Source organism: Oncorhynchus mykiss, chromosome 26 (genome assembly GCF_013265735.2).
Source record: "Oncorhynchus mykiss isolate Arlee chromosome 26, USDA_OmykA_1.1, whole genome shotgun sequence".
Taxonomy (NCBI): Eukaryota; Metazoa; Chordata; class Actinopteri; order Salmoniformes; family Salmonidae; genus Oncorhynchus; species Oncorhynchus mykiss.
This window is the reverse complement of record NC_048590.1, coordinates 15,337,699-15,350,803: the sequence shown is the minus strand read 5'-3', so window position 1 is coordinate 15,350,803 and position 13,105 is coordinate 15,337,699. Positions and strand designations below refer to the sequence as shown.

At 43.5% G+C, this 13,105-nt stretch overlaps 1 protein-coding gene across 3 annotated transcripts in view; it reads right to left on the bottom strand.

The window, feature by feature from the left end:
• LOC110506282 (LARGE xylosyl- and glucuronyltransferase 2) overlaps positions 1–13,105 on the bottom strand; it is a 93,296-nt gene that overhangs the window by 14,994 nt on the left and 65,197 nt on the right. For 2 of the 3 annotated variants that reach the window (XM_021585734.2, XM_021585736.2), the window contains 7 exons: positions 11,167–11,354; positions 4,895–5,187; positions 4,581–4,663; positions 4,164–4,287; positions 2,821–2,992; positions 2,333–2,550; positions 28–153 (listed from right to left, as the gene is read on the bottom strand). In XM_021585734.2, coding sequence (XP_021441409.2) covers positions 28–153; positions 2,333–2,550; positions 2,821–2,992; positions 4,164–4,287; positions 4,581–4,663; positions 4,895–5,187; positions 11,167–11,266 — 1,116 coding nt within the window. In that variant the 5' untranslated portion in view covers positions 11,267–11,354. Of the gene's footprint in view, positions 1–27; positions 154–2,332; positions 2,551–2,820; positions 2,993–4,163; positions 4,288–4,580; positions 4,664–4,894; positions 5,188–11,166; positions 11,355–13,105 lie in introns of those variants that run through there. The other variant, XM_036964046.1, reaches the window with a different exon arrangement.

The following is a 13,105-nucleotide window of genomic DNA, read 5'->3' as shown; positions in this document are numbered from 1 at the left end:
TGTGTGTATTTCACTGCATAGCCCTACCTTGAGGTCAGACACCTCTGTGTAGCACTGTTCGGAGCGTGTGTGGTCAGACAGCTGAACGTTCCAGAAGCAGGGCAGCTGATGCACTAGGACTGGGTTCTGCTTAATGAACGCATTAAAGATGTCCTGCACACAAGATTACCCACTCACATTAAACACCTGTGTAATACCCTCCTTGAAAAATGGGTTCCAAAAGGGTTCTTCGGTGTCCCCATGGGATAAACTTTTTTGGTTCCATGTTTACTCTTTTGGATTCAATGTAGAACCCTCTGTGTAAAGGGTTCTACATGGAACTAAAAAGGGTTCCAACCAAAAAAGGGTTATTCAAAGCGTTCTCCTTTGGGGACAGCCGAAGAACCCTTTTAGGTTCAAGATTGCACCTTTTTTTTTCTATGAGTGTATTATACACACTCATTTTGACATTAAAATCATATAGAACTCTGGCACACAATAGTAAACATTCACATTTACACATGCACCAAATGTTCATTTGAGATGTCTTACACACTTACATTACCATTTGCCTCATACACAGTATGCTTTGAGGCATAAGATAGGGCATAAGACCCTATATCAGGGTCCCCAACTGGCAGCCCGTGGGTCGAATTTTGCCGAGGGTGGTTTTATTTGTACCCCAACATTTTTATATACTGTATATACAGTTGAAGTCGTAAGTTTACATACACTTAGATTGGAGTCATTAAAACTCGTTTTTCAACCACTCCAATTTCTCGTTAACAAACTATAGTTTTGGCAAGTCGGTTGGGGCATCTACTTTGCGCATGACATGACTAATTTTCCCAACAATTGTTTACAGACAGATTATTTCACTTATAATTAACTTTATCACAATTCCAGTGGGTCAGAAGTGTACATACAATATGTTGTCTGTGCCTTTAAACAGCTTGGAAAATTCCCAAAAATTATGTAATTGCTTTTGAAGCTTCTGATAGGCTAATTGACATTTTGAATCAATAGGAGGTGTATCTGTGGATGTATTTCAAGGCCAACCTTAAAACTAATTTCCTCTTTGCTTGACATCATGGGAAAATCAAAAGAAATCAGCCAAGACCACAGAAAAGCCAGACTACGGTTTGCAACTGCACATGGGGACAAAGATTGTACTTTTTGGAGAAATGTCCTCTGGTCTGATGAAACAAAAATAGAACTGTTTGGCCATAATGACCATCATTATGTTTGGAGGAAAAAGGGGGAGGCTTGCAAGCCGAAGAACACCATCCCAACCGTGAAGCACGGGGATGGCAGCATCATGTTGTAGGGTGCTTTGCTGCAGGAGGGACTGGTGCACTTCACAAAATAGATGGCATCATGAGGTAGGAAAATTCTGTGGATATATTGAGGCAAAATCTCAAGACATCAGTCAGGAAGTTAAAAATTGGTCGCAAATGGGTCTTCCACATGGACAATGACCCCAAGCATACTTCCAAAGTTGTGGCAAAATGGCGTAAGGACAACAAAGTCAAGGTATTTGAGAGGCCATCACAAGGCCCTGACCTCAATCCCATAGAAAATGTGTGGGCAGCACTGAAAAAGTGTGTGCGAGCAAGGAGGCTTACAAACCTGACTCAGTTACACCAGCTCTGTCAGGAGGAATGGAACAAAATTTCCCCAACTTATTGTGGGAAGCTTGTGGAAGGCTACCCGAAATGTTTGACCCAAGTTAAACAATTTAAAGACAATGCGATCAAATACTAATTGAGTGTATGTAAACTTCTGACCCACCGGGAATGTGATGAAAGAAATAAAAGCTGAAATAAATAATTCTCTCTACAATTATTCTGACATTTGACATTCTTAAAATAAAGTGGTGATCCTAACTGAACTAAAACAGGGAGTTTAAATGTATTTGGCTAAGGTGTATGTAAACTTCCAACTTCAAATGTATATATATATTAATTTTTTATTGTTGGACATAGAAGACTGTAAAAACATCAGGAAATCAACTTCAAGTGATTTTTATTCAAGACATCTCTTCCCAATTATTTCCACGCATAACAGAGAGTCACTTGATTGTATGCAAATGTGAGTAAGGTCTGAAATTATGATCTTTTAGTCTAACATTATATCTGTTTGGGCTTCTTGCAGTCAATTTGCAGTCTACAAATTATTTGCAATTATGTTCCGGTCCTCTGACCATCCGTTCAAGAAAAAAAATTGGCTGAATCTAGTTGACGATCCCTGCCCTATAATAACATTTGTTAAAAAAGTAATGATCTAAAGAGTATTTAATAATATTCTGAATAAAAAGAATAGACTAGAATAGAATAAAAGTAAATAAACAGACCTGGTCAGCCAGCGAGGTACTGAGCATGCTCATTAGCTCTCTCTCGGCGGTCAGCCTCCACATCTGCTCCCAGCCAATCCGTCGCAGCCTCTCCAGGTAGAGCAGGATGACCCCAGTGTTGAAGCCTCGTCCCAGGGCGGGCCAGGGTTTATGGTTCTTCCACAGGTTCCCCAGGTACCAGTCACTCTGGTTCTCCACCAGACCTATCACCTGCTTGTCTGCAATCACAGCATCACCAATCATCATTCATCCGGATTTTAAAATGCTGATTATCATTGGTAATGAGGTGTATTCTTCAGCATATAGACAGCTTTTCAACTACTAGTTTATCAAATATAATTTTTGTTCTCTAGGCATTTTTGCCCTCAAGGGATTTTTCTTTATAGCATAAAAACATGTACAATTCACTAATTTGCTTTATCACTCAACCAATGAATTCATTATTCAATCAATCAACCAGAAATGTTTATCAAGGTCAAAGGTCGTACCAGTGAACTTCCTGAAGATGGCCCAGAGCTCAGCGATGTCGGTGGCGAAGGTGATGTCCGTATCCAGGACTATGACCTTTGTGAGGTCAGAGGGCAGCGCTTTGGTTAGGGTCAACTTCATCAGGCCGTAGATACCTGAGTAGTGCTTGTTAGGTATCCATGACACCTCAGACTGGAAGAGAAGAGACGGCAGAGGGATGGAGAGAGAAAGCAAGAGCGAGGTTGAACCACTTTAGACCTCACAAATATTGATTTAAAAAAGAAACGGAACATAAAGTTGCAAGGTATGAAAAATAATGTCATTAGAAGCAAACACCACTGTGGTTCTTTTGTCAGGTGTATAAGGGCATTCTCCTTCCTTTAAATAGCTAACTTGCTCAGACACCCATCCGTTTCCTAAGGTCCCTTTAGTATAAAAGTCCCTTTAAAGCAGAGGTGAAGCAATTGGAGCTTTACTGCTGTTTACTTAATAGCATCGATATTTAAAAAATGGCATCTCTTTTTATGCCCAGGATACCCAAATGAATACTGAAACCTGCATAACTCTCGGCATGCATCTGGGCAACCATGTCTGATAATTTATGCCTCTTGATTCTACAGAACGGGATCTGCATAAGTGAATCATTTGCAAACATAATCAGCTCAGAAGATGCAGTGTTTCCTTCTCTGTTTGAACTGAGTTAATGAAAACGGTGAGTAGGTTGAGACATTTGAGAGCACAAGGAGCTTTTGTTCCTGCTAAGCTTGCGGAGTGCTGAGAGAGAATTTGATGATGAGGACAGAGACGGAACCAAGTCATATTACAGGTCGAGGCCAGGTTGTTACGGGAGTTGAGCAACAACATGTTACTTTATCAACCCTTTGTCAATAGCAAAAGAGCCAAAGCTAGACGCACACATCCAACCACCAACAGTACATGCACGCAACACATACCACACATAAAAGACACAGCGCATGCATACATACACCCCCTCCGACCCACCCACACACACACACACACCATTTTTCGATTTACACAGACACACAGTGACTGAGCGGAGAGGCCAGAGGAGTAGAAGGACTGAGGTGACACATCACTGTTGTAAGAGTAGGGAAAGGGAAGAGAAGGAGGGAGTAAAGAGCATGTAGAACAAGGAACATTTAATAAGAGCAAGTATGGTCTCCAGTCCTTGTGAAGTGTCACTGGATTTCTCTTACTCCTGCCAACTGATTGATTGGAAAGGGGTGGAATCCCCTTTTATGTCAATGGTTGCTCAAAGAGTGCACGCCATTGTTTTTCCTAAACACGGATTTAAAAGGTAGAGCAGACACTCAGGCTCCTGAGGACCAAAGTTGGCATTTACCTTGAGTTCATCTGCGTCGTAGAAGCTAACTTGTACAGACGGAACCATCCAGGACTGGAACAGAGAACTCAGGATCTGATTGGCTACTGCGTCTGTGATGAAGTGGAAATGGAGAGGATTTTTCCTGAGAGAGCAAGAGAGAGCAAGAGAGAGAGAGAGAGAGAGAGAGAGAGAGAGAGAGAGAAACATATGCCAAGAGCTACTCAAGTGCTTCATCTCTCTGATTATGAAGGGTCGAACATTTCCTAAACTTCCAATAATTAATGAATAAATCATTCTAATTTTTACAAGTGGCCTTCCGAATTGACTTCATCCTTATTGGCGCAGGATTCATCGAGTCGAACAAACAACTGCCGTTTCTTTCTATTGTAGCTATAAGCAGCAGGTGCAGTTGTATGTGAAGCTCTGTTGTGTTACCTGTGGAACAGGATGGACTTGACCAGGGTGACCACATCTCTGCTAGCGTTGTGACCGGCACACACGCACGCTACATGGATCAGCTGTGCAGAAAAGAGAGAAGCAGAACACTGTTGCGAATATCAACTCCCTACATTTTAGCACTACAGCCATATTTTTTTGAACTATGTCTATGTTATTGTATCCAAAACACAAACACCAATGACAGTAGATTTGACATATCAACTTAACACCAATGACCAAACAGTGAAGCTAAACTAACACAGGTAAAAAACACAGAGCTGTGCTAAAATAAGTATTTGATCCTGGCTCACCTCACACTTCAGTACGGTGGGCGAACGGGGACACTCTGTGTGATTGGCTCTCTCCTCCGCCGTGTTCTCCACATCCTCGGGCCCAGTGTCAGCTGACGCCCCCCACGCCGCGTTGCCATAGTTACCACCGTCGGCGGGCTGGCCGGCCGTGCCCTGCAATTGGCTGAGCTGCAGGCGGATCTGCCGGTTCTCCTCCTCCATCTCGCGCACCCGCGATTCTAGAACCGCCCGCTCTAGAACCCGTGCCTCGGGGGTCTCTGACAAACAGGGGGACAGGAGGAGAGAACGCCCATCTGGAGGGGGGGGCGAGGAGGGGATAGAGGGGAATTAAGATTAGGGTTTAATAAAGTCTTTCATTTGTAGAGTTGTATAACACAGGAAGCTGACACAGCTGGAATGTGGCACTCGGGGAATGTTCACAACCTGTTCCTGGTCGCTCAGAGGAAAGTGGGTGAGAGAGAGAAATACTGATATGTAGACAGTCAGACCTAATACTGACACAGATACTGTATAAGGACAGCCTTGTCCTCTCCTGTGTACACAGTAATTCACTGCTTCTTACGGCTATTCCGTAGAGCTGAAGTGAACAGACTGCACCCCATCAGTCATCTTAGGTACAGTATGTGTGAGAGAGGATTTGCATGCACATGTGTGCGCTTATGAATTTTGGCGCACTTCATAAATTGGTTTTAGGAGTGTATGACAGTACGTCCAGGGTCTATCGTTTTTGTTTACAACAGGATACTTAACCACATTCTCGGACGAAGATATCTCGGAATCTCGAACAGCCTACAAGATTGTTAGTACAGATGCCATATCTTAATTTGAGCCAGTTTCACACAGAAAGATTATATTCCGGCAGCAAGAGGAAAGGTGAATTGTTAGGGACAGATCGAAATTGGGAAGTTTTTATTTTTAATTGGGCACAGGGGAGGGTAGTGTGTTTTGTCCCTGGTTTACATTCACTCTTTTGCAGGATTAATTATATAATTGATTCTATCCTAGCCACATTTCCACATCTGTTTGCATGCGCCTCCCCTACAGTGCCTTCAGAAAGTATTCAGACCGCTTGACTTTTTCCACATTTTGTTAAGTTACAGCCTTTTTCAAAAAGGTATTATATCATTTTTTTCCCTCATCAATCTACCCCATAATGACAAGCAAAAACGTAATTTTTATTTTTAGAAATGTTAGCTAATTTATCAAATAAAAAAACTGAAATATTGCATTTACATAAATATTCAGACTCTTTACTCAGTACTTTGTTGAACACCTTTGGCAGCGATTACAGCCTTGAGTCTTCTTGGGTATGACGCTACAAGCTTGGAACACCTATATTAGGGGAGTTTCTCCCATTCTTCTCTGTAGATCATCTCAAGCTCTGTCAGGTTGGATGGGAAGTGTCGATGCACAGATATTTTCAGATCTGTCTCTAGACAGTTTTGATCGGATTCAAGTCCAGGCTCTGGCTGGGCCACTCAAGGACATTCAGAGACCCAAAGCCACTCCTGCATTGTCTTGGCTGTGTGCTAGGGTCGTTGTCCTGTTGGAAGGTGAAACTTCGCCCCAGTCTGAGATCTCTCTGTACTTTGCTCCATTCATCTTTGCCTCGATCCTGACTAGTCTCCCAGTCCCCGCCCCTGAAAAACATCCCCACAGCATGATGCTGCCACCTCCATGCTTCACCGTAGGGATGGTGCCAGGTTTCCTCAAGGACGTGAAGAGAGTTCAATCAGACAAGATCATCTTGTTTTTTCATGGTCTGAGAGTCTTTAGGTGCCTTTTGGCAAACTCCAAGCGGGCTGTCGTGTGCTTTTTACTGAGGAGTGGCCTCTGTCTGGCCACTCTACCATAAAGGCCCAATTGGTGGAGTGCTGAAGAGGTGGTTGTCCTTCTGGAAGGTTCACCCATATGGTCACTCAGTCAGAGTGGTCACCTCCCTGTCCAAGGACCTTCTCCTCCGATTGCTCAGTTTGGCTGGGTACCCTTCCCCAGATCTTGGCCTCGACCCAATCATGTCTTGGAGCTCTACAGACAATTCCTTCAACCTCATGGCTAGGTTCTTGCTCTGACATGCACTTTCAACAGTGGGACCTTATGCTGGGACCACACACAGGTGTGCCTTTCCAAATCATGTTTAGTTCATTTAATTTAGCACAGGTGGACTCCAAACAAGTTGTAAAAACATCTCAAGGATTATCAATGGAAACAGGATGCACCTGAGCTCAATTTCGAGTCTCATAGCAAAGGGTCTGAATACTTATGTAAATAAGGTATTTCCGTTTTTTGTTTTAAATACATTTGCAAAAATGTAAATAAAAAAACTATTATTTGCAATGTCATTATGGGGTATTGCGTGTCATTTGCTGAGGAAATTGTTTTATTTAATCCATTTTAGAATAAGGCTACAACGTAACAAAATGTGGAAAAGGTCAAGGGGTCTGAAAACTTTCCGAAGGCACTGTATATCAAGTTGTTTTGGTACTTCCCTTATGCACTACGCTTTTCTGCATGCTAACTTTTACTATACCCCAGGTCAATCAATATACACTGACTATACAAAACATTAACACGTACTCTTTCCATGACCGACTGACCAGGTGAATCCAAGTGAAATCTATGATCCCTTCTTGATGTCACTTGTGAAATCCACTTCAATCAGTATAGATGAAGGGCAGGAGACAGATTAAAGTATTTTTAAACCTTGAGACTATTAAGACATAAAATGGGTGAGTGCCATTCAGAGGGTGAATGGGAAAAACAAAGTGCCTTTGAACGGGTGCCAGGTGCACCGTTCTGGGTCAAGAACTGCGACGCTGCTTGGTTTTTCACAGTCAACAGTTTCCCAAGTGTATTAAGTATGGTCCACCACCCCGAAGGACATCCAGCCATCTTGACACAACTGTGGGAAGCAATGGAGTCAACATGGGCCAGCATCCCTGTAGAACACGTTCAACACCTTGTAAAGTCCATGCCCTGACGAAATGAGGCTGTTCTGAGGGCAAAAAGAGGGGCGGGGGGGCTCGGGTCGATCGATAGTGGTTCATGGAGATTACAGTTTCTATGTGAAGAGAGATGTAGGTCACGTCTCAAACAACTATTTCTTTTTTTTTTTTACCCCTTTTTCTACCCAATTTTGTGGTATTCAGTTGGTAGTTACAGTGTTACAGCAACTTCCGTACGGACTCCAGAGAGGTGAAGGTCGAGAGCCCTGAGTCCTCCGAAACATAACCCAACCAAGCCGCACTGCTTTTCGACCCAATGCCCACTTAACCTGGAAGCCAGCCGCACCAATGTGTCGGAGGAAACACCGTACACCTGGCGACCGTGCACTGCGCCCGGCCTGCCACAGGAGTCGGTAGTGCCGCGATGGGACAAGGACATCCCTGCCGGCCAAACCCTCCCCTCACCCGGACGACGCTGGGCCAATAGTGCGCCGTCCCATGAGTCTCCCGATTGCGGCCGGCTGCAACAGAGCCTGGACAGCAGGTAGCTCAATATTAGCATAAGTATTCCTAATGTTTGGTGTACTCAATGTAGTCTACCAGTCTATCCTGTCCTCTATCCACCATTCATAGTGACAACAGTGGTATATGCACCGTTTGTCAAGATCTGCAAGAGGCTAACTGGCAATCATGCCTCACATGCCTCAAAGCTGCATACATTTTCAATATAAATCCACAAGAACAAATAGGAATAGCTGATAGGCAGTCGAGAAGCCAGGTGCATCATTGTGCATAAAATAACATTGAAGACATGATCTAGTATAGGCGGCAATACAAAATTCTACTCTAGGCTGCAGTGAAAATGTCCTTTGAATAATTACGTAAAAGCCCTGTGATTTTAAATGTTTCGTTCCATTTGGATCAGTTGTGGGTGGACAGTTTTTAAGGTCTAGAAAAGCACAGTAGCAGACCATTCTGGCTGTATTCTTACTTCTGATACTGAGATGTGCCGTGTGCTGCAGATCATCATTCTCCCAAGTCATCCTATAATAATGTGGCCATATTATACAACTGTATGCTCTCGGCAGGCCCAGCTATTCTGGAACGCTGAACGCACGCTCTGCTTCCTCTTCAAATCCGAGCGGCCATTCCTTGTACACCTAGAACCTGACGCTTCAATGTAGCCTAAATGTAAACTTTAAAAAATTCTGGCCTTTTATATGCGCTACTTCAGAAGTCTACTGTAGGCATGCGCACGTTTGTCCAAAATATAATTCTAGCCTCCTCAAAATGGCTTGATATTGAGTGAGCATGTTCACCATACCTACGCATTTCTTTGGGGACAAAACCATCAGTAGGACTAAATGCGATGGAAAGTCATTTACCTTGTTTGTTTTTTTCCGCTACGGGAATCTAACCGCAAAAGTTATTTTTGTGGACTGTTTTTACGCAACAAGTCAATTTGATGGAAACACAACTCTGATGGGAAACTATTGTTTTTATGCAGATTCTTTCATATTTATATGAAAATCTGTCACCAATTGGATGGAAAGCTCGCTATAGGGACACCCTAAAGACTCTGGCAAGTGTGCTAGGTCAGTGTTTCACCAGCAGCCCCAAACATCTAAAGAATAAGCTGCAAAAACAAGCTTGTAAGAATTGTACTTAAACTCATACTCATCTAGAGTCGAGCATTTTTTTGGTCTGTGTCTCTGTAATGTGTCTCTATCTATGACATTTCATTATGTATCTATGCAGGAAAATAGCGAACACAATGGAAATAAGTCTGACTTTAATTGTGAAATCCCGGTCACTTTGAAAAATTGTTGTACTGTGTGTATATGTATTTACTGAACGATTCAAATCAATCCAAACTGTGTAGCAAAACATTTGATTAACGGAAAGAGTCATCTCTTATAAAACACCAAAAACTCGAATGACATTCGGTGATTGGCATGTAAATCCTAGGTTGGGATAGAGGGATGCATTTTATGTTTGTCGAGATTGACATCTATTTATTGTGGTGTTGAAAATGCAAACCATCATATAGAAATGCCCGAAGTCAGTATGCTTTGTTTATTGGTTGTGGGGTGCATTGGCACAGAAACCTGTTCGTCATCTTTTTTTTTTTGCAAATATTTTCTAGAATTATATAAAACCTGATTTCCCCTAGCTGATAATTTTCTGCTGCCGGCTCTGATTGTAGTGTTACTCTTCAGCTCCACTATATGCATTGTGTTGCTTTGCCATCAGCGTCACGTCAACGTGAAGTTTTACCTGCTACACAGAGTTCGTTGTTTTGAGAGAGGAGCCTTTATTCTATTTTGCCTACTGTACCATATTCAACGATTATGCGTAAGTATAATAGCTTTGGTCCAGTTTTTCCCAAGTACTCACTAAACTGCTGCTAGTGGTTGTACTAAATGATCCCCTAATTTCACACGCTGCTTTTGAACCTAGCTAGTCAATGTAACTAGCTAGCTAGTAGTAGTAGCTTCTTGACTTACAATAACCAGTGGTGTATAGTTGTGGCCATGTGCAACCAAAATCGTCTTTATTTGTCATCAATTCAAATCACAAGATAGAATTAACGTTTGCGTCAGCCATCGAGAATTTAACCTCTGTGATTCTTGAGCTTGGACGCTGACATTGGACGTGACGCATCGTGAGCGCAACACGGGCAGTGAAGCAGCATTCATTGATTTCAAGGAAGCATTTCCTCAATGGCTGATGGCAATGCCGGACAAGGGCCTCCCGGGTGGCGCAGCGACTCCTGTGGTGGGCCGGGCGCAGTGCACGCTAGCCAAGGTTGCCAGGTGCACGGTGTTTCCTCCGACACATTGGTGCGGCTGGCTTCCGGGTTGGATGCGGCTGGCTTCCGGTTTGGTATCGGAGGACGCATGACTTTCAACCTTCGTCTCTCCCGAGCCCGTACGGGAGTTGTAGCGATGAGACAAGATAGTAGCTACTGGATACCACAAAATTGGGGAGAAAAAGGGGTAAGACATTTGAAAAAAGTAAACAAAGGGTCGTTACAGTTGTTATTTTGAGGTCGTAAACATTAATTTGAGTCTGACATTTCAAAATGGAAATGACAAACTTTAGAAGCCTTTTTAAACCTTGAATGAACAAGTTTGCAATCTCCATATTCCTGCAACAATAGGATGTTCAAATTAAGATACGGCATCTGTATACCGTTGTTTAATGTGTTTTTAAAGTAGCTACAGTACATGCATACATGTGTTTCCTATTCCTTTCTTCTGCAGCTCAGTGGAAAAGTAGTTCCGGTCAGTCGTGTAACCATGGCGACGGGCCGGTACTACTTACTCTCCAGGTTCCCAGCCAGCAGGTAGAGCCAGGTGAGCAGGATGACGGCGGTCAGAGATGCCACCAGCAGCTTCAGACGACCTCGAAACGGCATGTGCATGATGGGACGGCCGGGTGGGGGCGGGGGCGGGGGGTGAGGGCTCAGGTGGGGCTCAGTCTCACATCCGCTTCCTGCTGCATCCTCTCATCTGGAGGGAGAGACGAGGAGAAAGAGAGGAGGAGGGAGAAGGTTAGCATGATGCTATCACAAAATGCTTTAGTGGCATAACAGTGCAGTTTGTATTCAAGCAAAGCAGAAGTTAGGACACGGAAATGCCAGGGGCACAATTAAAATATGATGTCATCTCACTCTCATAACACAAATACAAGCACTCGCATGAATGCACAAACGCGCACGCACACACACGTGCACGCAAGCACGCACATACACACACAGTTTATTCACAGCCAGGCTCAATTGGCAATAAGTGCGGGCAGACTCTCGCTCTCGCTCTCGCTCTCTCCCTCTCTACCTCCCTCTATCTATAAAGGCTATAAGAGTTCCAGGTCCTCTCTTTGTTTTATGACGAGCTTAATTAATCATGTTTCACTTTAATTAGATGCAGGCCTGAAGGAAACAAGATTGGATGCAGCTGCCAATTAAAGAAGAGAAGTCAAAAAATATCTGAGAGTTTATGAAAAGAAGAGTGTGTCTGGCCTGTGCTTTGCTGGTGTGAAAACTCTGGTGAGAGAGGGAAGAGAGGGAGGAGAAAGTGGAATGGGTGGATTAAACTGAACTCGCTCCTTGACCCAGGTTTTCATGCAGGTTGACGTTTATTGGGATGAGTCTTGTCCTGGAGGCAGAACTGAGCGATTACTGCTAAATGGGCCAGCTGCAAAGTCAAAATTGGCTATATTGTAAAAGTTCATGAAAACAAAAATGTGCTTTTTGGTCTTAATTTAAGGTTAGGTTTAGGCATTAACGTTAGCAGTTTGGTTAAGGTTTAAAATCTGATTCTATGACTGTACCAGCTTGTGACCACTCTGCAGAGCAGACTCCAGAACAAGATACATGATGAAAAACGCTAACCTGTGGTTATCATCTACTTGACGTGAGCACACGCACACACAAGACAAATTAACATCAAATGAACATCCTGCCCTTCAGTGTGCAACTTTACTTAAAACAGGCGCTTAACTTGGTTGCTCGAGGTGTGTGTGTGTGTGTTTGCTCAAGGTCTCTCATTCCAATGGATTCTCGTCACAGCGCCTACAGCTCGCAGACTCTAAAACGACAAGGACAAAGAGCACTGCTGATAATGCCAGCGAGAGAGAGAGAGAGAAGCAACAATACCACAACATGCTGGAGAGCAACTCCGACATGTGCAGTATAGTAACCAAAAGTATCATTCTATAGAAAATGCTATTAGTAACATTAATAACACAACAACCAAAGCCATCGCTGGCTCACAGTCCCTGATTTAGATGACCATCCTAGATTATGGAGACGTAATTTATAGATCAGCAGGTAAGGGTGCTCTCGAGCGGCTAGATGTTATATACCATTCGGCCATCAGATTTGCCACCAATGCTCCTTATGGGACACATCACTGCACTCTATACTCCTCTGTAAATGGGTCATCTTTGTATACCCATCGCAAGAGCCAAGGGTTGATGCATATTTATAGAACCCTCTAAGGCCTCACTCCCCCCTATCTGAGATATCTACTGCAACTCTCACCCTCCACATACAACACCCGTTCTGCCAGTCACATTCTGTTAAAGGTCCCCAAAGCACACACATCCCTGGGTCGCTCCTCTTTTCAGTTCGCTGCAGCTGTCGACTGAAACGAGCTGCAAAAAAACACTCAAACTGGACCGTTTTATCTCCATCTCTTCATTCACTCAGACTCAGACACCCTAACTGACAGCTGTGGCTGCTTCACGTGATGTATTGTTG